This window comes from Epinephelus fuscoguttatus, linkage group LG2 (genome assembly GCF_011397635.1).
Source record: "Epinephelus fuscoguttatus linkage group LG2, E.fuscoguttatus.final_Chr_v1".
Taxonomy (NCBI): Eukaryota; Metazoa; Chordata; class Actinopteri; order Perciformes; family Serranidae; genus Epinephelus; species Epinephelus fuscoguttatus.
Genome location: NC_064753.1, coordinates 28,718,990 through 28,740,860, shown reverse-complemented (window position 1 = coordinate 28,740,860; position 21,871 = coordinate 28,718,990). Strand labels below are relative to the sequence as shown.

The following is a 21,871-nucleotide window of genomic DNA, read 5'->3' as shown; positions in this document are numbered from 1 at the left end:
CGACTCCAACTCACAGAAACAGCTAACTCTGCCTCAGTAGTGGCATGTGAAACCACAGACGTAGTCCCATGTCATCGCTCCGAGCCACCATCGAGCCTCTGATGTCCAGACGCATTCCCTTCCACTCCACCTGTGCCGTAAGCTGCGTCTGCTAAGAGCTCCTCGTGTCTCCTCCTCTACCTTCCATCCCCCTCCCTGTCTCCACCCTCACACCAACTAACCTAGTTTTCTCCCCTCGTTATCTCCATAGCAACAGAGGAAAACATCGACAACATGCACTGTTGTTATCACCTCTTTCCTAGAAAACAGGGGCTCGCAGATGAGAGGTGCAGCCATCATCTTTAATGTGCCTAAAAATGTGAGCATTTCTGATACTAACTTATCGTCTATAGTAAAAATATTTACTGCCTGTTAAGACAATAAGATTAATAATTAAAACTCATTAAAGGAGGCTGGTGGTTGCTTCTGTGACAGAGCGTGTTTACGATCATGGCGTCAGACGTGTACACGAGTGTGGAGGAGGGTCAGAGTAGAGATGAGTGTTTGTGCCCTGGGCTGACCCCTCCTCTCTTTCTCAGTCAGACTGGCGGGGGGTCTGGTAATTAGGCTGGAAGTAACGTGCTGTTACACACACTCACTCTGCGCTGGTTATGGTGCATAACATGATGACAGTGATGGCTGCCACCACACGCACACACACACTCTCTGACAAACACACACAGGTGTTAAAGCATGCAGGAGTGCTGTGGGAGCTCTCAGGGTCACTGAGAGGCCTTATGATGATTCATGCATATAAATATACAGGAGTAGACAATTTGGAGCAAATTGGAGCACGAGGTTGGCCTCAGGGTTTGGGATGGTGCACCATGTCTCCTCCTTTCTCTTTCCCCTTCATTTCAAATCACATATCTCAATTTCTATAATCTAATGAAGGCAACAACACCCCCACCCAAAAAAATAATTTTAAAAAAGGAGACAGAGCGTTTTTTTTGTCTCTGCTGCTACGAAACAACCTGCCTGTCTGAGAATCTCAGATGTGCTAAATCCATATCTTCTTTCAAATTGCTCCACTTTTACTGAAAGGCTTTCTTTTAAATTTAATCTGGCGAACGTGCATGTGTGTGAGGCTGTGTGTGTGTATGTAAATGGCTCTGTGCATGAATGCTTGTACTGTATATTTATGTGGGAATGTATGTGAACATGCGTGAATCTGGCTTTTTTTTTCATCTTTTGCTCTTACTTTTGGGTCTCTTTTCATTGTTTTTTTCTTGCCCTATGTGAAGCACTTTGTACTGCTTATTTTGACAAGTGCTATATAAGATAACTATATTACTGGATTATTATTGTAAAATATTGAGGTCTTTATATGTATAGTGATGATTTATTTCAATGTTCAATGCAGCAGTCAAAAACCAATGAGAGAAATTAACGTCAGCCAGAGCAGACGTTTCAGCAAAATCACTTCTCTTACTTGAAAGCAGCAATTATTTTCAGTGCCGATTCATCTGTCAATCATTTTGTCAATTAATGAATAACTTGATTTGTCTATAAAATGCTAGAAAATTGTGAAAAATGTCAATAAGTGCTTCTTAAATCCCAAAATGACGTCTTCAAATGTCTTGTTTTGTCCACTACCCAGTACCCACATACATTTGGTTTACTGTCATAGAGGAGTAAAGAAACTAGAAAACACTCATATTTAAAGTATTGGAATCAGAGAATTTTCACTTTTTTAACTTAAATTATTCAAATCAAGTAATCACTTATAAAATGAATTGGCAATTAATTTAATAGATGACAACTAACCAATTTATTGATTAATCACCGCAGCTCTATTCTTGAATCACTTCTGCCAGAGCCATTGTCGGAAAAGCAATATCCAGATAAACTTTTACAGTGGCGTTACTAGCTGCTAAAGATAGACTTGATGCAAAGTAATGAGTCTTATGCAGAATATAATTAACCATCGCAAATCTGTCACTTAAATTAATGAACTGTGAAGCATCAAATTCATCTGGTAATACTGTGATAGCTATGAAGAAACTCTTCTTTATTTAAGAAATTGGATCTCAAAAATGTTTTAGTCACTGAACCAAAACATTTCATCATTAATTTAATTGCATTTTGTCAGAGGGGGGAGAATTTAATGTGTTGCTGAACTGTCTCCTCTGAATGTGTGGAGACACCAGTGTAAAAATGTAGCCCATGATAAAAACAGTTTTTAACATGATCCACATGATGAAGAATTCTGTGGATTCATAGACTCCACTTAGACAACCAATTAACATGGGGATATAGAAAACTCCTCATAGATCTTGTTTGACAGACAGCCACAAGGGGGCAGTGTTGGTCCAACCTTCTTTCCTCAGGTCATGACCAGCAGCTCATGTAGTTGTAAACCAGCTTTGGGTAAACGTCATGAAACCAAGCAAGACTTCATCCTTCGTTCCTATCACTGACATTATTGACACTACATCAAATCTTAATAACCTCCAGTCCTCCTCACCTCATGTCCTGGATCAGGGAGACTTTGAGAGGAGGCATGGCTGATCCACCACCATCAGATTTACGTCTCTCTGTGTCATGTATGAAACCTGGCGTGGGGGGAAATAAAGGATGTGTAATTACAACAACAGCCTCTAATTTGTTAACTAATTGTGTTCATCAGCTGATTGCATTATTTACCTGGAGGTCCCAAACCAGCTGGAGTTGCATTTTTCTTCTCCTTGCTCTCCTGATAGTGCAGCAGATGGGACCACAAGGCAGATTTACCCTGAAAGAGACAGCACACGCTAGTGTCATCATTAACACTGAGAGCACTATATTTCCGCCAGGTGCTGAGGATCAATCATGTGAGATGGTGACTGCGCTGTTGTTTCTCCTGACCTGTTTGACCTGCAGCCCGTGGCTCCAGATCCTCTCCAGCAGGTCACAGAGGCTCGCGATCAGAGTGTTCTCCTCGACACCGGTGATGCTGACCTCTCCGTGGCCCAACTCCACCGCCTCCCGACCCATCTTCTCCACGAGCATACGCTTGGTCTGCAGAGGAACACACACACACATACTGTTGTTACCCCAGGCTCTGCTGACAAAGACATCACACTAATATATTGGAATCTTATTTTGTGCTGTTTGCTGAATACAGATTGGTCATGTTCTGATATTCATTTCTGTGCAGCAGAATAAATAACTCACAAACAGAAGACTAATCTTGGTGACCGTAAAGCTTTAATTTGGTTTTGCAATGTTTTTTTATTGTTGTTTCAGTGAATCACTCTGCCATCCTTTATGACTGCATTATGTTCTGCTCACTGCTGTTAGCCAAAAATGAGATGGATACAATTTAAGCTTCAATATTTGTGTGCGCTTAAAATGATGATTATTTGAAAATGACATGCGGACATTATAAAACTGGTCATAACTCCAAATGATAGAGATTCTCTGCAAACTTTATTCCACTGCAGAACTCATTCTGAATTGCTTTGTACAACAAAGCTTAAAAAATGTGATTAACCTTTATTTTAAACTGAGACAACGCAACAGAGATCTCAGCAAAAAAGAGCAAAACCAATCAACCACAGCAGTCAGTCAGTCATACACAGACCTTGTTCCTACACTCCTTCAGCAGCCCTTCAACAAATTTCCAGTTAGTCTGAGCGATGACAGACGGCGACAGGTTGGACAGTTTGGGCTGTCTGATGGTTGTGCCCAAGTTCCTCGCTTCCTGGATGTATTTCTAGTAAGAAACAGAGAGAGTTCAGTCAGCAAACCACAAAAGGAAATGGGGAGACGCTCTGACAGAGAAATCACCTCAGTTTACCGGTGCACTCACGTCACTAGTGACGGTTACTACAGAGGAAGAGGGAAAGCTAGAATAACTGAAGTCTACATAGACAACAAACTGCTGCACTATTACTGCAGCAAATATGCACACCTCAGCCTTCAGGTATTGAAGCAGTACCTCATGAACAGTGACATTCATAAAAATTAAACAAGCTGATTAAAAAAGAACTGAATTCAAAGATTAGCTCTTTTTTTGATACAAACTGATTTTAAACACACTTGATTTAAAAAAGAACAAATATAATCAATAAATAATAATTCTTACTCTGAAAATACAAATCATATTCTAGACATAAAGGAACATGCTTGTTTGGTACAGACCCCAGCAAAAATCACATCATCATTTTTAAACTTTTTTTCCAATAAAAATTAAATGCAAAAAATTGTGACTCATATCGCAATAGTCATACTTGTCAAAATAATTGCACTATGATCTTTTTGCAGTGAACATGTTTCATCAGATAAAGCTCAGCTGGAGGAGGTGAAGGAAGCAGAGGGAAGGTAAAGACCACATGGGCGGACAAACACATGTGGGCCCAGCGTGAAGGCTAAAGGCTTCACAAACACATACCACGTCCACAGTCACCGACTTTAGACAGGGCTTGAAGGACTGCGAGAGCCAGTAGTAGTCAAGAAACAGCAGGAGCTGCAGCTCCGGAAACAAACACTCTACATGCTGCGAGTGATGTGAGCGTGAGTATGAGAGAGGCGGAGAAAAGGGACAGTGACCAGAAGAGGCGTGAGAAGAGGTGGGAGAGCAGACAAGATGGTAAGAGCCAAGTCAAAATAAAGCAAACAGGTCATGCAAAATGAACAAAGACAACAGAGCTCAGGCAGTGCAGTCGTTCTGTATGAAATGAGCTGAGAAAAGAAAACAGTGGTGACCTCTCACCTCTCTCTGGTCGTTGTCTAAATAAAGGTGCTCAGCGTGCTGCTTCTGTCGATCCCTCCTCCTCCACTGGGCGGGAGCACTCCTCTTGGTCCATCTGTAACACAAAGTAACACACAACAATTTGGTCAAATCTATAAAGAAACAATGCAAAACAGCAGTCTTATTCTAAATAAACATAAATGACAGTATTATTTTATGAGAGAGTAACATTAAATATTCACTTGTTGCTGGTGGGCCCAGTGGAGAGCACATCAGACTGCAGTCGGGGGAAGAAGCCCTGTTCGTAGCGTCCCTGACCGATCTTCATGTCCAGCAGGTGTGGGTGGAGGGCGGTGTGGTCGATCTTCGCAACTCTCATCTCGATGTATTTCTCTGCGGGGATGTGCGAGGGGTGCAGCAGTCAGCAGTGAGATTACGTCATTCTCATCTTGTTAATTTACCCAAATCATAGTGCTGTCAACTTCAAGACGTGAGTGATTAAGTGTCCTTGGCACAACATGTCGTTGGTTTTGGAGCAAAATCTAATAAATTCATGAAATCATTACGTCATAAATTCTACACACTGTCAGAGAATCTACTAAAAATAATTAATCATTCAGGTTATGTAAAGGAAGAATTGTCTGGAAACCAAGTAACTAAAATATCCCATAGCTAGTAATTAAGTCACTTTACTTTTCTTCCTCTCACAATCATCCAATTAAGATGTTCATATTTTCTGTGGCTAATTGTGTTAAGAAATCAGGATAACTCTGACAAAGAACCTCTAATTTCTCTTTTAGGAAACGACTGACAACAGAAGAAAGAGAATATGTTAGAATAGAAAATGAGAAAAAAAGAAATTTCCTGCCAAACACCCACAGAACCAAAAGAAGTGGCAGAATAAAGGCTCAGAATAGATGTTTTTGTCTTTGAAGGAACCAGTTCAGAGTCGTCCATGAATGCAGCTTGAGACAGTGATTCTCTGGTGCCTGATTAAAACCCCACCCATACATGGGTTGTGAGAAGTACAATAGACCTTTGACGGATAAACAAAACATGTAAACATATGTACTTGATTAAAAATGTAGCAACAAAATGGTGAGAAAGTACAGGAAGTTGAAATAGTCGACTGTCACTGTCTGAAGCTGAGATCCACTGGTACAAAGATTTGATTCCCTGGCTTATTATTCCCCATTCACATGCATGCTGAAAGTTGAGATTACCACCATAAAGATCAGTTAAAGTGTTTGTAATTGTTAAAACATTACGTTCACCAAGCTTTTAAAAGCTGACATGTATGCAATGCATGAAGGATCTCACAGAGGACTCTTGAATTTAGAGTGATGAGTAAATAAAACACATTTAGCACCTCCAAATTAAGATAAAAAACTGTTCTCTTTCAAATCTTTCTCTGCATCTCACTATGGGAAGCCCCTTCAGGCCTGACCAATCATGGTCCATAGTGAGATACCGCACTCGGTTATCAGAGAACTGGGGTTACACTGGTAACCTAAAGTTTTGTGTTCTGAGTTTAGGAGAACAGCTACTACGCAGACAAGTCCAAACGGAGTCCATCCGTCCTCTGTGAGTAAAGTAATGCATTACACACACGTTCAGAGAGCTGCCACATGGAGGCGTTTGAAGTAACAAGAGCAAATATTACGAGGGTGAGTCTTGTCGTTCTCGAGCCCAATGGCATGAGGTCCAGGGACGACAAAATCAGCTTTTTCATAACGCTTTTTAAGCAGGTTGTCTGCAAACAAGACAGCAATTACCAGTCAGTTAACCGAAGAGAGCAAACCTCCGTCTGTCTGTCAGTAGTTAAAACCTTTAAATTAACTTATGACTACATTCAAATTAAAGAGTTTTATGGAACTTTTACAGTCTTTAATTACATTTACAAAACTTTGTGTGTGTTGGCTTTGCACACGGTCATGATCAAATATAACAGAGGTCCATTTGTTACTGTGTGAAGGTGAGATATTATGGTCAAGCTATTAGTTTTCAAACTAAAACCTGTGTCTTTATGTGTCTGTTTTCCTCAGGATGTGAGACCTTTATCACAAGATAGAGATGGGTCCAGAGGTCTGAGGTACACTGATAAATTTGAGTAAATATTTGGGGCTTTGAGAGCAATCAGATTATTCCAAAGTCGTTTCATATTTCTCTGAAATTCACAAAGCTCTGAAGGATTTTCAGGCCCGGTCTGTTTTTCCTTACCTGCTTCCTCAATAGTTGTGCATTTCTGGTACATGGAGGTACGCAGTGTGGGCGTGCGGACATTCAGCATGCGAATCTTATCCACACGGGCATCAAACACCCTCAGCGTGTGCTCCTTCTCCTCATCATCATGACAGAGGATCTTACTATCGATGAAGGAGGCAAACATCTGCGTCTCCAAGAAACGTGACAGGAAGGGCAGGTAGGGCTCTGGCTGGTCGGACAGGAAGGAGGCCTGCACACACAGATTTAAAGGGTGGAAATCACTGTCGTATACTATGGAAAAATATTACCATTCACTATACTCTGCCATTAATTAACTGTCTGTACATTTACCTTGTCAAAGTTCTGCATCTGGTCTCGATTGGTGAACCAAGACTCTTTGTCCTGGCTAGGCTGAATGACGAACACTTCATAGTCTGCGAACATCTGGGTGAAACGGTTGGCGAAGACTTCGCGGACGTGGATGTTGAGCTGGTGCATTTTTAGATCTTCCTCGTCGCACTGAGCACGCGTGTCCTTATTGCTGCTGGCGTCCTCCCTCACCTCCAGCTGTTGTGCACCAGTGTCCATTAATGGGAAACAGGATAAAGTGTGTGAGAAAGACGTCTGATGAAGAAAAGCAGCAATTTTTCATGGTATCTTATGTGACTGTTATCTCAGGCTGCTGATGATGCAGCAGGGTTATGGGAAAGGAAGTCAAGGGCATCTGGTTTGATTTATGACTCAAAGTACACTGAAGAAAAGGTCTTGTTTTTAGCGTGTCAGTGGGTCAGCTGGACAGATGCCAGCACTAGGGGGCTACAACAACACACACCACTGGATGTATGCTGAACTGTAAAATTCAATCACTGCTTCGCTCCCTTAAATCAAATTCAGCAGCGAGTTTAGATAAGAGTTCTTCTAAGTGACGTCTGACCTCGTAGCTGGAAGACTATACAGACGATGAGCTAATCCATTCATGGAAAGCTAATGCTGGCCACTAGTGCATAAGCCAGTTAGGCTGCACATACAGAGACTTTCTCTAATTAGCAGCCAATTCATCCGTCTATCAGTCTTCAGAGGGAGTATTCCACCGTAGTGTTTGTAAGACTCTCAAGCCAAATGAGCTTGTACACATGCCAACTACATCTGTTGATGTCAGAGTCTATAAAGGGTTTCTGTCATCTCGGCTGTGAGACATCGACCAGCAACATTTCAAAAGGAGTCGATGCTTTAAACTGATGAAGTCTCTTGGATGGATAAACATCTCCACAGTGCTGTGGGTGGCACTGTGTGCTCTATTAACATGGTGCTGCGAATTAGATAAACAACTTAACACATTCGTTTACCATTTTAAAAGCACACTTTTTAATGAAAAACTTCTGTGATGAAACAACCATTTTTCTCCATTTCTATGAGTACTAACTAAACATGGATCCAGCCCACTGTGTGGCACAGAAGAGGCTCCCTCTTTTGTTTGTTGTCCCTCCCTGCAATAATGATAATCATTGGCATTATTATCCATAATCTGTAACTGCTTATTCAGGGCCATAGCCGCCTGTAGCCTATCCCAGCTGGCATTGAGCGAGAGGCAGCGTACACTCTGGACAGGATGTCGACTATCACAGGGCTGACACATAGAGACAGACAATCAGTCACACTCACATTCACATCTATGGGCAATTTAGAGTCACTAATTAACCTAATCTGCATGTCTCTGAACTGTATATTAAACAACAATAATCATAATGTAAAGACACAATAAAACATTAGCATTTTTTCAGGTCCTGTATTTATATTGATAATCACTCCATCCCTTTTCCTACCTTTGGCCCTACACCTCATTTATAAGCTGGCAAAATTAAGTTGCACATTAATGAGAAGATCCAGCTGAAAACGTATTTGCATTGCAAATGGAGCTGCTGAAAGTAAGGATTTAAAAAATATATGTGCAGAGCTGATTTTACACTGAATGCATTAATTATTGAAACTGATTATTCTTCAATTAAATTTCAAAATTTGCTTTTAAGATTTCCCAGCATAAACAGATGTAACTATATATTTGTGCAGCCCATTTTTAATTCATAAGATGACATCATTTCCAGGGTTCCTACAGCTTAAGGCAAGTTTGACTGAAGACTTTTGAAGACTGTTTAAATGTCACTTGAAATGAAACCTTTGCAAAACTGAAGAAAAAAACACAGACTGAAATCAGTTCCTCGGGGTTAGGGACAGTTTTATCCAGATGTTAATTTTAACAGAAAACATGACTTTCTTTGGGAAATATATGCTGTTTTTTCCTCCAAGTTTGAATAACTTTTTGCATTAAATGCACACAGCCCCGCATGCACTGCCTTGTACTGGTTTCTGTGAAGCCACAAACTCTCGCTGAATTTGCACTTTGCTGTCATCCAGACACAGTGACAGCTTGCTAGTAGACAGTAGATCTTCTGTTTTTTTAGTCCAAATGAAGGCTTTATTTTTAGATTAACGGATTCAGTGCCATTTAGGACTTTTTAAGGATCCATAGGAACCCTGATCTCTCACCTTCTCCAGGCTGACACCCGTCCTCTTGACCAGCGCCTGCAGTCTGGCGATAGTTTCATTCTCCCTCAGCAGGTAGGAGTTGAGGGGCGAGGCCAGGTTGCCGTTGCGCTTGTCAGAGACCATGTCAACAGATCGGAAGCCCCTGTACTTGGCCTGGCTGTCACTGGAGTGAATATTTCCCTCTGGGGACACACCGAAGGACATGAGCACCTCTGAGATCTCCTGAATGAACTCAAGTTTGTTGGGGAACTGGGGCAGATCCTCTGGCAGTTCGATGAAGTGGTTGTCGATGTCCACAAAACACAAGTTAGCCTGAAAGAAGACAAGGAACGAGATAACTGATCATGAAAAACATTTTTAAAAAAAACAAATATATCAAGCCTAATGCACGAAGAAAGTGTAATACTACTATTATCTTTGCGAGTCTAATAACAAGTCCTAATAACATTACAGTTCAACCTCCACATTTACTTGACACGTCTAAAAGCACATTACACTTTCTGCACACACCTGTCTTTGTATAAAATGGGAAGCAAAGAGGACCGGCTCCTAATGAGCTAACTGATGACTGAAAAATCAAACTGACCTTGAAATACCCCTGTTTACTAAGGGCACTGTGTAGGTTAAATATAGAAAGTCCAACACATCTGGAGTAACCAGATACTCCAAAGAAGCTTATAAAGCAGCCACAAGAGGAAAGAGATGAAAAACTGTCCACCACGTCTTGTGTCAGCAGTTCAACAAATGCCTTACCTATGCAGAACGACAATAATAAAGCTGCTTGTTCTGACTGTAAATGAAAACACTGATGAAATACAGCGAGCATGTTTGGGTGCCCAAAGAAATATAAAGACAAGGAAGGATTTATTCACTTAAGTCCAGATCTTGTCACATAGTTTTGCAGCATCAGTGATGACCCAGTAACGGTCGAAAGCAAGCACATGTGCACAGAGGCAAAGGTTGATTTGCAGTCTGTTTTAGCAGTGGGACAAATAGATGTGGGAGGATCCACAGTGCTGTTCACACTCTTCAGTACAGTATAGACTAATATGAAAATCCTACAACAGTGAATTCAGCAGCAATTTGCTACCATTTTAAAGGCAACTTTGCAAATAAACCAAATGAAGATCGCAAACCTCATTAACTGCTCTATTATAAACATTTTCATTTCTCTCATGATCACACTTAAGCTCTCCAAAAATGTACTTAAATTTCTCCTTTCGTTGTCTTTAAAATTCTTAAATTTTGGGGGAAAAAATCTGAACAGGAGGAGAAATTTAACTCTATCTGTCCTGATGTATGTTTTGTCATAGAAACTGCTACTTAAAAAAAATATAAAGAATTTCAAAATAAACCAAAGAAGAGAGTTTTGACCCAGTATGTTAAGACGCTGAGGTGTGTTTGTACCTCCTGTGGTAGCTCTAGCTTGGTGCGGTCATCTTGTCCGTTGGAGTGGAGGCCCATGAGATACGGCACAGGAGCATCCAGGAAGTGGAGGAGGGAGGCGGGCAGAATGGGAACGTACACATGCTGCCACTGGAAGGGGAACATTAAGGCTGTGATGCTCTCTGCCACTGTCATCAGCCTCTGGTAATCTGTTTCACACACATAAAGAAGAGAACTGTGGTGAAGGACAGACTGTAACAATGTTAAAGATGTGCCAGCAGAATGTACAGCACAACATTTTCACCTGATTGGTGGTTTCAACAGCACAACCATCACAATCACCACATGCAAATGCCCATTTAAAGACATGGTAAGTGATAAATTCAAAATTAACTGGACAAGACTAGAGGACTGAAACCCATAGGGCAGAAACATGCTGCTTTACCATTCATAATGTTCATTATTCTACACTATTAAATAGGCATGTAACGTTATGTCGAATTTCGCGGTGTCGCATTAAAATAAATTCTCGATATCGTCGTGGGAATGTCACGGTAGTTCTATAGCTGCGTTCTCCTACAGAGCCGGTAATATGACCGTGTGACTACATTCCCCATAATCCTTTGCATGCAACTGCACGCGCAGGTGAAAGCAGACTCGTGCAGCTCAGCCTCTCAGCCTTTGACTCTGACCCGTACGTGACCGGAGGAAACAGCGAATAAAAGTAAGGAGATTGACTGTTCTTCTCTATTGAATAATAATCTAAAATAATGTATAACAAAGCTTTCATACAGCTTTGCACACACATTACTTTTGGATGGATTACTCGCAAATGCAGGGTCGCACAGAAATGCCACACATATCACATGAAAGCGCAGGACCAGAGCTTTCCTCTCCTCATCTCCTGTTCTAGGTCTCCTTGATGTCAAGATTGTCAACCTGGCGTGAACAAACTGAGTGAATCGTGTGTTTTTGAGTTTTTCTATGACTTCCAGGGAAATGGCTGGGCTTTATTTATTTTGGTTTTCTTTTACACACATCTCTACCCACCTCTCTCTCTCTCTCTCTCTGTCTCTCTGTGTATCTGTGAGTGAGGGATTGTGTGTTATTGAGTTTACATTATTTCTAATTTGTTAATTTTGTTGTTGTTGCAGGGTCTGATTGTTCTAAGTTCTGTATATTTGATAAATATTAAGACTACTCTATCCTCATAATTTGATGTCATTCAGATGACTTTCTAGTAATATTACTACACTACTTTTGTTCAGAGTAGGTTAAAAAATACTGAATGTTTCCATTTTCATATTCTGTCACTATAGTTTTACATGACTTTGTTATGGCACTTTAATGTCTGCCTGCCTAGCAGTAATAGGGGGGAAATGAAAGCACATGTTCAACTGTGTGTTGATTTGTTTATGATACACTTCCAAATGAAAAATAACATGCTGTACAGTGTACATGCACTATTTTTGAATAAAATAGCTATTTTTAACAATAAATTTTCTTTTTTTCCCCTTGTATAAATATCGTGATATATATCGTATCGTGGACTCTTTATCGTGATAATATTGTATCATGAGTTTCTGGTATCGTTACATCCCTACTATTAAAGTACATTTTTGAGACAAATTCCTGACATCAATACAAAGGCAAAAGCACTCTTTGCCGTATTTTATTCCAGTTAAAGTTCTGGACAACACTGCCTTTGTCTGATAAATGTTTATTCCTTCACTTCGGCCATTAAACATCATATGACAGAAGAGTTGTGCAACATGACAGTCTGTTGTTTCTGTGTGATCACACTGTTTATGCCTCACCTATTCTGTTGATAGAAATCACCTGCCTCAGTTTCATTGATCGGCTGATGCTAAAACTACAGTGTGACTACAGTTGGGTTCATTTCCAGTTTTGCCGGTCCAGTCCGGTGTACGAGCTTAAACCGGTTTGATTTAATGCAAACCAGCTGAACTGGCATTTGTCATTATGACACATTCTGACAAATTAAAAAGTTGCCTACATCAGCAACCTCTGACAGTGTCACAGCATGAAAGCCAACTTATACTGAATTAGTAATAAGCCTCATGACAATGCGATTAACAAAGCCACTCGTGTCTGACAGGCTGTGGCTCAAGGGTAGAGCGGGTCATCCACCAATTCAATCCCCGGCTCCTTCAGTCTGCGTGTCAAAGCATCCTTGAGCCTTGAGCAAGATACTGAACCCCAAATTGCTCGCAATGGCTGTTGCATCGGTGTGTGACTGTGTTAAAAACTGAGTAGCAGGTGGTACCTTGTATGAACGTGTATGTGAATGGGTGAATGTGACTCATTGTACAAAAGGCACTTTGAGTGGTCGGATGACTACAAAGGCGCTATACAAGTGCAGGTCCATTACCATGAGCAATTTACTACAGAGTGGAGGCTGGTGTTGGCAACATGAAGGAGATCAAATTTCAGTAAAGGTGGGAGGGAGAAAGAGTGGCACGCCACGTTTTTTTTTTTTTTTTACTTGAAAGCTTGATTTTTTGGGGTGACTAGAGAAGATATGACAGAGCCAGTCTCTCGGGAAAACTAAAACTGTGCCAATATGAAAACATTTTGGATTTGAAGCTGACAAAAGAGATGTCTTAACTGGCTGCAAGTGCCGTTTTGAGCTCAACTTTCATCGAAAGCCATGTTTCTATTTATACCTGTCACTCGCTTTGAAGGTGCTGCAATGGATGAAAAACAGCTGATTATTAAGATCTAAATCACTACAAAACCAAAATAAGGTGGCAGCTGGAGGGTTCGCTCAAGATCTGAAAGTTTCTAGTAAATGGCCACGCTGAAAACAAGCTAGGCTACTTGCTATACCATTTGTCATTTTCAGTAAATATCGCAATATAAAACAGTGTTTTCGGTTTCAAAAAATAAACATAGGACGGAGGAAGATAGCAAGTTGATTGCCAGGACTCCTCACCCATGTTTTAAGTGGTTAGATGTCTCTAATCTGATCTTGAGGGCACAGCTGAGAGCTATGTAGTTTGTTCACATGATGTCACAGAAGTGCATATATGACAGATCAATGTGGACAAAGAGCTCTGAAGCTCTTTATGCTACATGATGGACGCTACTTTTCTAATGGGACACAGTGTCATTATGTTCTACTCAAGAGTAGCTGCTGATACCTAGTAAAATTTGGTTAACCAGTCCGGTTCAGTGTTTGGTTTAATATAAATCTGGTTTGAACATTTTCACACCGGCCCAACCCTAAACATGACTGGAATTCTGAAGCCACAGAAGCAGTGCAGCAGCTGTTTTCTGCAGGATTCAGTACTGAGGACACAGTGTGCAGACAAAGTGAACAAACATGACATGACAAAGGAAAAACCCAACCCTACTACAGTGTTAAGTCTTTGTCTGGTTGTCTCTGTTATTCTCCACTCTGTGAATATGGGAGTGGAGTGGAGATCAATGACTAACCTTAAAGGAATTGGCTGTAATGAGTCTCAAGCTGTGTCCAAATTTAGGGAGGGAATCTTCTGATAAAGACTCAAATGTGTCAGGACAGTTTTAAATTATTTACAGCCTTTGGTGTCTCTGAGGCTAGATTTCCTTCTCAAATGAGACGATATCTGAGGAAGAAGTCCTATGAAGGACCTCTATGGCCTGCATCCTTTGGAGGATCCAGACTCTGAGCATTGACACAGCCACAGTCAGCTGACCCTCTGGCTGATGTTAAATTCCTTTGTCATGACTCCACACTGCAACACTCCTTCATGCTCAGGGTTGGTATACACGCTGCAAATATGTGTCCAGTCCTCCTCATCTGCATTCCTGCTCTATCCTGTTGACACCTACTGTACATTCAGCAGCAGCTCTGCCTCTCCTCTTATGGTGCCAAAACAAATGCCATTCCTTCATTTGGTCATGTGCTGGTCCATGAGAAGAGACTCTCATCCCCAGCCTGGGCCTCCTCCTCAGCCCCCCCCCTCCTTCTCTGCAGGCCTGCTTCTCCCAGGATGGGGACAAGAATACTAACACCACCCGTCTGCTCGGAAACTAGGCCACCATAACAAGACTAACAAGAAGCCACTTTAACTCAGGTCATAAAGGGTCAAGTGCGGTTGCGTATATGCACAGATGCATGCTAAGAACATTTTATAAATGTCGACACTGAGAACTGGTAGCAGATTGGACTTGAAGTGATGCTTGAACTGTTCAGTTTACATACAGAGTGCAAAACGATGCAGCACAGCAGGCTAAAAATACACTGAAGAAGTGAAACTGCTGCAGTTTTCGTTCTGTTCCTCTAATGAAACAACTTACTTGACAACTGTATTCTGTGTTCTCTTTATTAGCCTCGGTTTGTACTATGGCAATAACCAAGGCTACCTCCTGATTTTGATCAATTCATTTTTTAATTTGGTCAGAAGTTAATGGAAAGCAAACCATTGATGTATTCTGTGGTCACTGCAGAGACTTAGTCGTAACAACTCTGACTAGTCCTGCTGTTTGTTCATTTCATACATTAGGAGTCTGAGCCAGGGATGCAAATAATGGTTAATGTTTTGATATAGATTAATCATTTGAGTAATTTTTTGAGAAAAAAAATAGTCAAATTCTCTGATTCTAGCTTCTTAAATGTAAACATTTTCTGGTTTCTTTACTCCTCTATGTCAGGAGACTGAACATCGTTGAGTTGATGACATAACCTAATCCTGGCCTTTGGAAAACATTGATCAGCCTTTTTTTCCTACCATTTTCATTTCATGCGCTAAACAACTAATGGCGAAATCGAGAACATTATTGTTGCGTGAATAATGTCCTGAGCTAAAAAGGTACAGTTTGATCGTCTGTGCATGGCTGAAAGACAAGCTTGATTCTGTATCTCAAAGCCAAGGCCGAACACACTGTGCTGACAGACGTCCAGCTTCAAATTTATGCTTTTAAACTTTAAGCTTTAAATTTCAGATGCAGCATCTCCGTGGCTCAAATGTGCGTTGTGTAACTGCAACGTCCTCCCTCTCCTCTCATCCATCCTGTCATTCTTGACTGCATAAATCACATAAAGAAAGACTCATATAATTACAACAAATAATGGCTTAATTGTAGTGTGTCACAAATGATTGACACATGATGAGCTTCTTGTTCGATAAGGATGGGAGAAGCAGCAGACAGTCTTTGAAGATCTTTTCTTTTATGGCTTCACGGAAGAAACGCTGGCCTTTTCTTTATTTATTTTAAAGCAGACTTATGAATTCCGGTGCTATTTATAGCACATAACACACACAGTTGTCTCCTTATTTGCAGAGCATCCCTCTCCTCCTCCGTGTGTGTGTGTGTGTGTGTGTGTGTGTGTGTGTGTGTGTTGAAGTGGGGAGTCTTTTCCCAACAACCACTCATTTCTTCTCAGTGGAAGATTGCCAGGGCTTAACTCTACACAACACCCTTCACACATTCTGCAGTGATGAGCCTCATGGGGGGGTGGAAAAAAAGAGGCATGATGTCACTTCCAACCAATAATAATCACCCTGCATCACTGCCATCCTCCCTGTCTCCAGGTTGCCTAGCAACACCACAGCTTTCCCCCCTTAAGAGCCCCCCCCCCCCGGCCCCTGGCGTTTTGTAAACCATTTGCCTTCTCTTGCCATTGTAATGGATCCAATCACCACACCAGACCAAGCACTCTTAAATGATTTCCTTGTTTCTCCTCACACACACACACACACACACACACAGTCTCTGAAACAGCGAGCAATGACATGAATGCCACCTTTGCTAAAATTCTATTCTACTAGCAAATTATAGCTGGGATAAGTGAATCTTTACTGAGCAGTTACCACTGATAAACACATAAATGCAAACAGATATCAAGCCGTCTGGATTTCGGGACTCCCAAAGGGTTCCTCTTTAAATCAAGCTCCCATAAAATTAAGTAGCTGATTGTCAGACTCTTGCTGTGTGTTTTGTGTAAAGGATGAATCACAAAGGACAGCCAAAAAAGGCCTACATAGCCCAGCAACTCAAATGTGCACACAAGACGAACCTCACACACAAACACACACATTTACATGTGCGTCTTGGGAGCAGGAGCTTCCTGTGATGGGTGAGGGGGTCCAACATTTACACAAGCTGGTACTCACACTGCATCACTTTAATGGAAACACTCAACAGGTTATGTAAGCTTTTGGATAATACTTCCACCATGCATATCAAACATGTCTTGTAGTCTTGTAGCCAAGTGGAACTGACGCTGTGGGAAAGTTGGTCCGGACGTGTGTATATATATATATGTATATTTATATAAATAGGCCATTTAAGACTACACTGAGTTATGGTGTTTATTTTGAGCCGTGGTGAATTACTGAATTACATAATGAACTCAAAGAATTAAAGTAACCAGGAAATTTAAAGAAAAATGTTCAGCAAGGATCAAAAAGGTCATCCCTCTTTAAGACCATCTGAGGTTTTCTAGTCTCGTGTCATGACACTGATATGTCTCTAAGCTGCAGACCCATCTCTTGAGATTGCCTTAAACAGAATCACGACCTCATAATGTCAAAGCACAGCTGTTACATATAATGCATGAATTTCCCGTGCTTCGTAAAACGTATACAGTGGTCATGAAGTACGTCCATAGTACTATACAGAATTTAAATGCAAGCCTGATATCTTGTCTATTTGTTTTAAAAAACATGTAATGTGAGCAAGATGCAAAGGTACTTGAAATCAATGCACCCTAATGGGACAGGATGCTAAAGGTCACATGAAAACATTGAGTGTAACAGTAGCAGGACGGCTACTTACGCTGTGAGTAGAGCAGTATCTGCATCTCGAGGAGGGCACAGGTGAACAGCTGAAGAACGTTCTCCATCCCCAACAGATTAATCATTTCGCCAATGGAAAAGTCAAAAAGAGGCAGCTCACATGTGCTCGGCCTCTGGCACACCACAGGCCCGTACACGCCTGAGAACTTGAGGGAACGCCCGGCGGGTGGCAGGGGCACCTCATAGAGGATGTTGTAGATGAAGCTCTCCAGTGGGAGGGGCGGGGGCTGTGGGGACGAGACAGCCTGGTGAAGCTGCTGCAGCACCTTCCTGCAGGCCTGAGGGAAGGCCATGGGCGTTATCAGGCAGATGCACTTTGACACGTACAGCGTGTCGCGACTGATGTCGTATGAGTTAAAGCGCTGCAAGCGGGAGATGGCGGGCGCAGCGTGGAGCATGGGACGAGGCTGGGAGTTTTGGTGCCGCTGGTCCTCAGGTCCCGGTGGCGAGGTGGGAGTGTGCAAGATGTCGTACTGCTCTGCGTTGTGCATGTGGTAAAGAGTCTGCATGGCACTGCAGATCTGCTTACTGGTCACTTCCTCGAAGAAGGTGAGGGCAAAGCCATAGGTCCGAGAGCCATCCTCTCTGGTGATGATAAACGAGTGGAACTGAGGCTCTCGGGAATCGACCTGTGTCCTGAATGACAGACCCTTCGGCATACAGAGCTGTAAAAGGACAGTCAGAGGAGGCATCAGAGGGTTGAAGAAAAGGAAATATGAGGGAACATCAGACTTAATCAAAACCTAATAGCCAGGGATATTTTACACGATTTTCTGTCTAAATTAAAGGCACGGCTGCACAATGGAGCAATCTGTTAAATCTCTGTCTTTCTGAGAGTTAGATGAGACTCTTGTGCACAAAGTACAGAGCTGGAGTTCAAAAGACGATTAACCTAGCTTACCATGAGGACTGAAGCTAGCCTTGACGTTCAAAATTACACCTACCAGCACCTCTACAACTCACTGACATTATTTATCTTGTTTAACAATACCTTAAACAAACCGTATTTAAAAATGACAATGTGAGGTTTTAGAGGGAGTTATGTCATGTAGCTCCAACATGAATAGGCTGTCTCTCTACAGAGTTTAAAATGTAATTACACCACAGCCACGCAACTCCCTCTGAAATCACCACATTGTTTTAAAATAAGGCCCCTTTTCCACTGAACAAAGAAAACCACTAACACCCACAAACATCTGGCTTTTGTGTTTAATTGAAAACAAAACACTAAACAATCCATCTCTGTCCAAGCAGCACTTGAACAAACTTCCAAATTAGTCTGCACCAGGTTTGAGAGAGGGACTTAAAAAGTAAGGGATATAAAAAGACATAACCAATGTAACATTATTGCTGGTCTCCATGCTGCTTTCTACTGTTTACTAACCTGGTCTACTGACAATGGGAAAGTAGTTGGGTTTTCACATATTTAAAAAACGTGCTAATTCTGGTGGAAATGGGGTACTACTGCCCGACTAAAGTGAGCTTGAGATGTGCTGGTAAGTATAATTTTTTACGTTTGGACAAGACTGTTTACAGTCTTGATGCTGAGCTAACTGCCCCCAAACTATAGCTCCATAATCCGACATGAGAGTGGTATCAACCCTCTCGTCTAACTCATGGGGGAAAAAAAGCAGAATTCAAAATGATATAGTATTCCTTTAATGATTCTACGCGGATTAACAAAATCAGTTCCTAATATTTTTCTTGTACACATGTTAGTATTGCATAACAGTCAGACACACTTCAGTGCATCAAACATTAACTTTATCTATGTGGTTTGCATGCATTTGCTGTATCACAAACCAAAGGAAAAATATTCATATTCATTCATTCATGATTTCAACCCCATCTCCCAGCCATCCTGCTATTCTTAAAAGATATGTTAAGGAAATGTTATAATTGTATTGATCATACCATGCCCACTGCATCCTGGTCAAATGGATTCCACTCGACATTGTCTGGATAATGTGCAAGGACTTTGGATTTAAAGGTTCTCCGCAATGGACTCTGCTCAAAATTCTCACCTGAAAGTGAAACAAAACAAAGAGAGAGCGACAAAACAAAAAGGAGACAAACAATTAGCACATGTTCCCAGATGTGCATGAAAGTGCACAAGAACAATTTGATCAGAAGCAGGTTTAAAGTGCCAGGCGCAACTCCGGTGGAAAGAGCAAGTCAGCATATTTGTCTTGAGAGGAGGATTGTATTGCATCATATAAAGCTGTCATCCGCATCCTGCTCTGGACAGCAAACTAAATGAAATATTCAAACAGGAAGCATGTAACACTCCAAAATATGTAATTTGCTTTGTGGATCGTAATGCTTCCTGACAGCTTTAATGGCAATACAAAGGAACACACAAAATAATCAATCATAGAAAGCACAAATTGAGTTGATTTGAACCCAGAGTGAAGCAGAAGTGATGCACACACCAAGGCAGCACTGAAAAGTCATTCAGAGTGTGGGGGGAGAGTAAACATTGACCAAGCAATGCCAGCGCAGGCAGCACTGGGTTTGTGTGTGTGTGTGAGAGAAACAGAGGCGGTGATTGTCAAACATCAGCTCATTGTTCAGCTGCTGCTGAAGGATGTGAGGGAGGAGGGAGGAGGGCAGAAGATAAACCAGGAGGAGAAATCAGGGTGCGCAAAACAGAAAGTCCCCACACCCCAGTGCAGAAAATAACTGAGAAAACTCAGAATTTGAAATAATAAAAAGAGGGCTGCTGAGTAAAAAAAAAAAAAAAGATGTGGTAGGTTAAAGGTTGAAGGGTTAAAGCTGAGCTCAGGTTAAGAGGGGGAGGAGTGTGTGTGGTGGGAGGGTTACCTTCATTTGCCCCCGCCAAATTTCCTCTGGCCCCATCTCTGAATTTAGTAGCCTCTATATACTGGCATAAAGCTACACAACAAATAAAACAAAAATATAATTAAAAGCCTGGTTCTGGATGGGTAGCGCATCACTACTCAGTTTGTGCAAACACATCCTGACAGCTGTGCTCTCAAAGCTCCACTCTGAGAACAAGCTGCACACAGACACAGGACATTATCGTGTCTCTGTCAGGTGGGAATGCTAATGCAAGCCAGCTGGTTGGGTTATGATACAAGGATACAGTGTTTCTGTGTGTTGTAGTTTCCTCTTCTTCCAGAGATCATGCAAATCCATACTGCTCTACTATGGATTATATTCTCAGCACAGAGAGTCTACAGCCATGCTAGCAGCTCTCTGAGGCTCGACTTAGGCTCAGCGGTGCTTGGAGCTAAAGGCTAATGTAAGCATGCTAACATGCTCACAGTGACAATGCTAACATGCTATAATGTTCGCAGTTCCCACACATTTTTTGGACACAATTTCAAAACTTTTCCATTACTTTTTCAAGGACCCATAACAAAATTTAATGACAATTCCCAATGTATAACACGAACATTGCTCCTTACAAAAATAAATAAGTACACTTTAGAAGTAGTAGTAAGGCAACTTTGGGATTGATAATCTGACATTTTAATCAAACTGTCACAGCATTATTTTTCTCTTATTCAAACATATCAGATTCAAACTCTATTCAAACTTAATTTCAGTTGGTGGCATCCATGTAGGGAGAGACGGAACATTGGGATAAAGAAAAGAAACACATATGATGGTAAACAAATGATGCATTGACACATTTTAGAGCTATCTTAGGTCACCAGCTACAAATAAAATGATTTGCTGTTATGTTACATTATGTGGAAGATTCTCCAGAGAAGATTACTGTAACAACTAACTTCATTACACCCAACAGAATTCCATGATTTTTGTTTTTAAAAAACTTTCAAGGATTTCAGTAATGCCTTGCCCTTTCCAGGCCTGGAATACTAGATTGTGAAATTTCATGACTTTCCCTAACCATGGGAACCCTGAATGTTTAGCACGATCACCATCTTAGTTAAGCCTTAGCACACCAACATTTGCTTACTAGCACTAAATTCGTCATTCGTTTCAAGCCCTAACACACCAAGCCGATTGTTGGTCATCAGTCAATTAGTATGTTTACATGTACAGTTAAGTCAAGCTACAGTTATACCTAGACTAGGCCATTTATTGGACTGTCCTTGTCTCAGTATACAAGCACTGGAAAGAAACAATTTCTAGACCAGAGTATGTTCGACTCCACTACAATAGGTGGCGATATGACCCCTTTTAGTTTGTTGGTTTTCCAGTTTTCCGGTTGACCAATTAAGTG

The 21,871-nt window shown here is 41.4% G+C and overlaps 1 protein-coding gene across 4 annotated transcripts in view; it reads right to left on the bottom strand.

Annotated features, from left to right (window-relative positions):
- The window catches only part of dennd5a (DENN/MADD domain containing 5A), a 42,674-nt gene that overhangs the window by 9,909 nt on the left and 10,894 nt on the right, over nt 1–21,871 (bottom strand). The window contains exons 2-15 of one of the 4 annotated variants that reach the window (XM_049596998.1): nt 20,479–20,550; nt 19,570–19,679; nt 17,636–18,320; nt 10,871–11,058; nt 9,464–9,775; nt 7,271–7,486; nt 6,935–7,169; nt 6,378–6,467; nt 4,957–5,107; nt 4,736–4,829; nt 3,605–3,736; nt 2,887–3,039; nt 2,686–2,773; nt 2,507–2,594 (exon numbers count right to left, since the gene is read on the bottom strand). In XM_049596998.1, coding sequence (XP_049452955.1) covers nt 2,507–2,594; nt 2,686–2,773; nt 2,887–3,039; nt 3,605–3,736; nt 4,736–4,829; nt 4,957–5,107; nt 6,378–6,467; nt 6,935–7,169; nt 7,271–7,486; nt 9,464–9,775; nt 10,871–11,058; nt 17,636–18,320; nt 19,570–19,679; nt 20,479–20,550 — 2,614 coding nt within the window. The remainder of the gene's footprint in view (nt 1–2,506; nt 2,595–2,685; nt 2,774–2,886; nt 3,040–3,604; nt 3,737–4,735; nt 4,830–4,956; nt 5,108–6,377; nt 6,468–6,934; nt 7,170–7,270; nt 7,487–9,463; nt 9,776–10,870; nt 11,059–17,635; nt 18,321–19,569; nt 19,680–20,478; nt 20,551–21,871) is intronic. The other 3 variants (XM_049597004.1, XM_049597011.1, XM_049597018.1) reach the window with 3 other exon arrangements.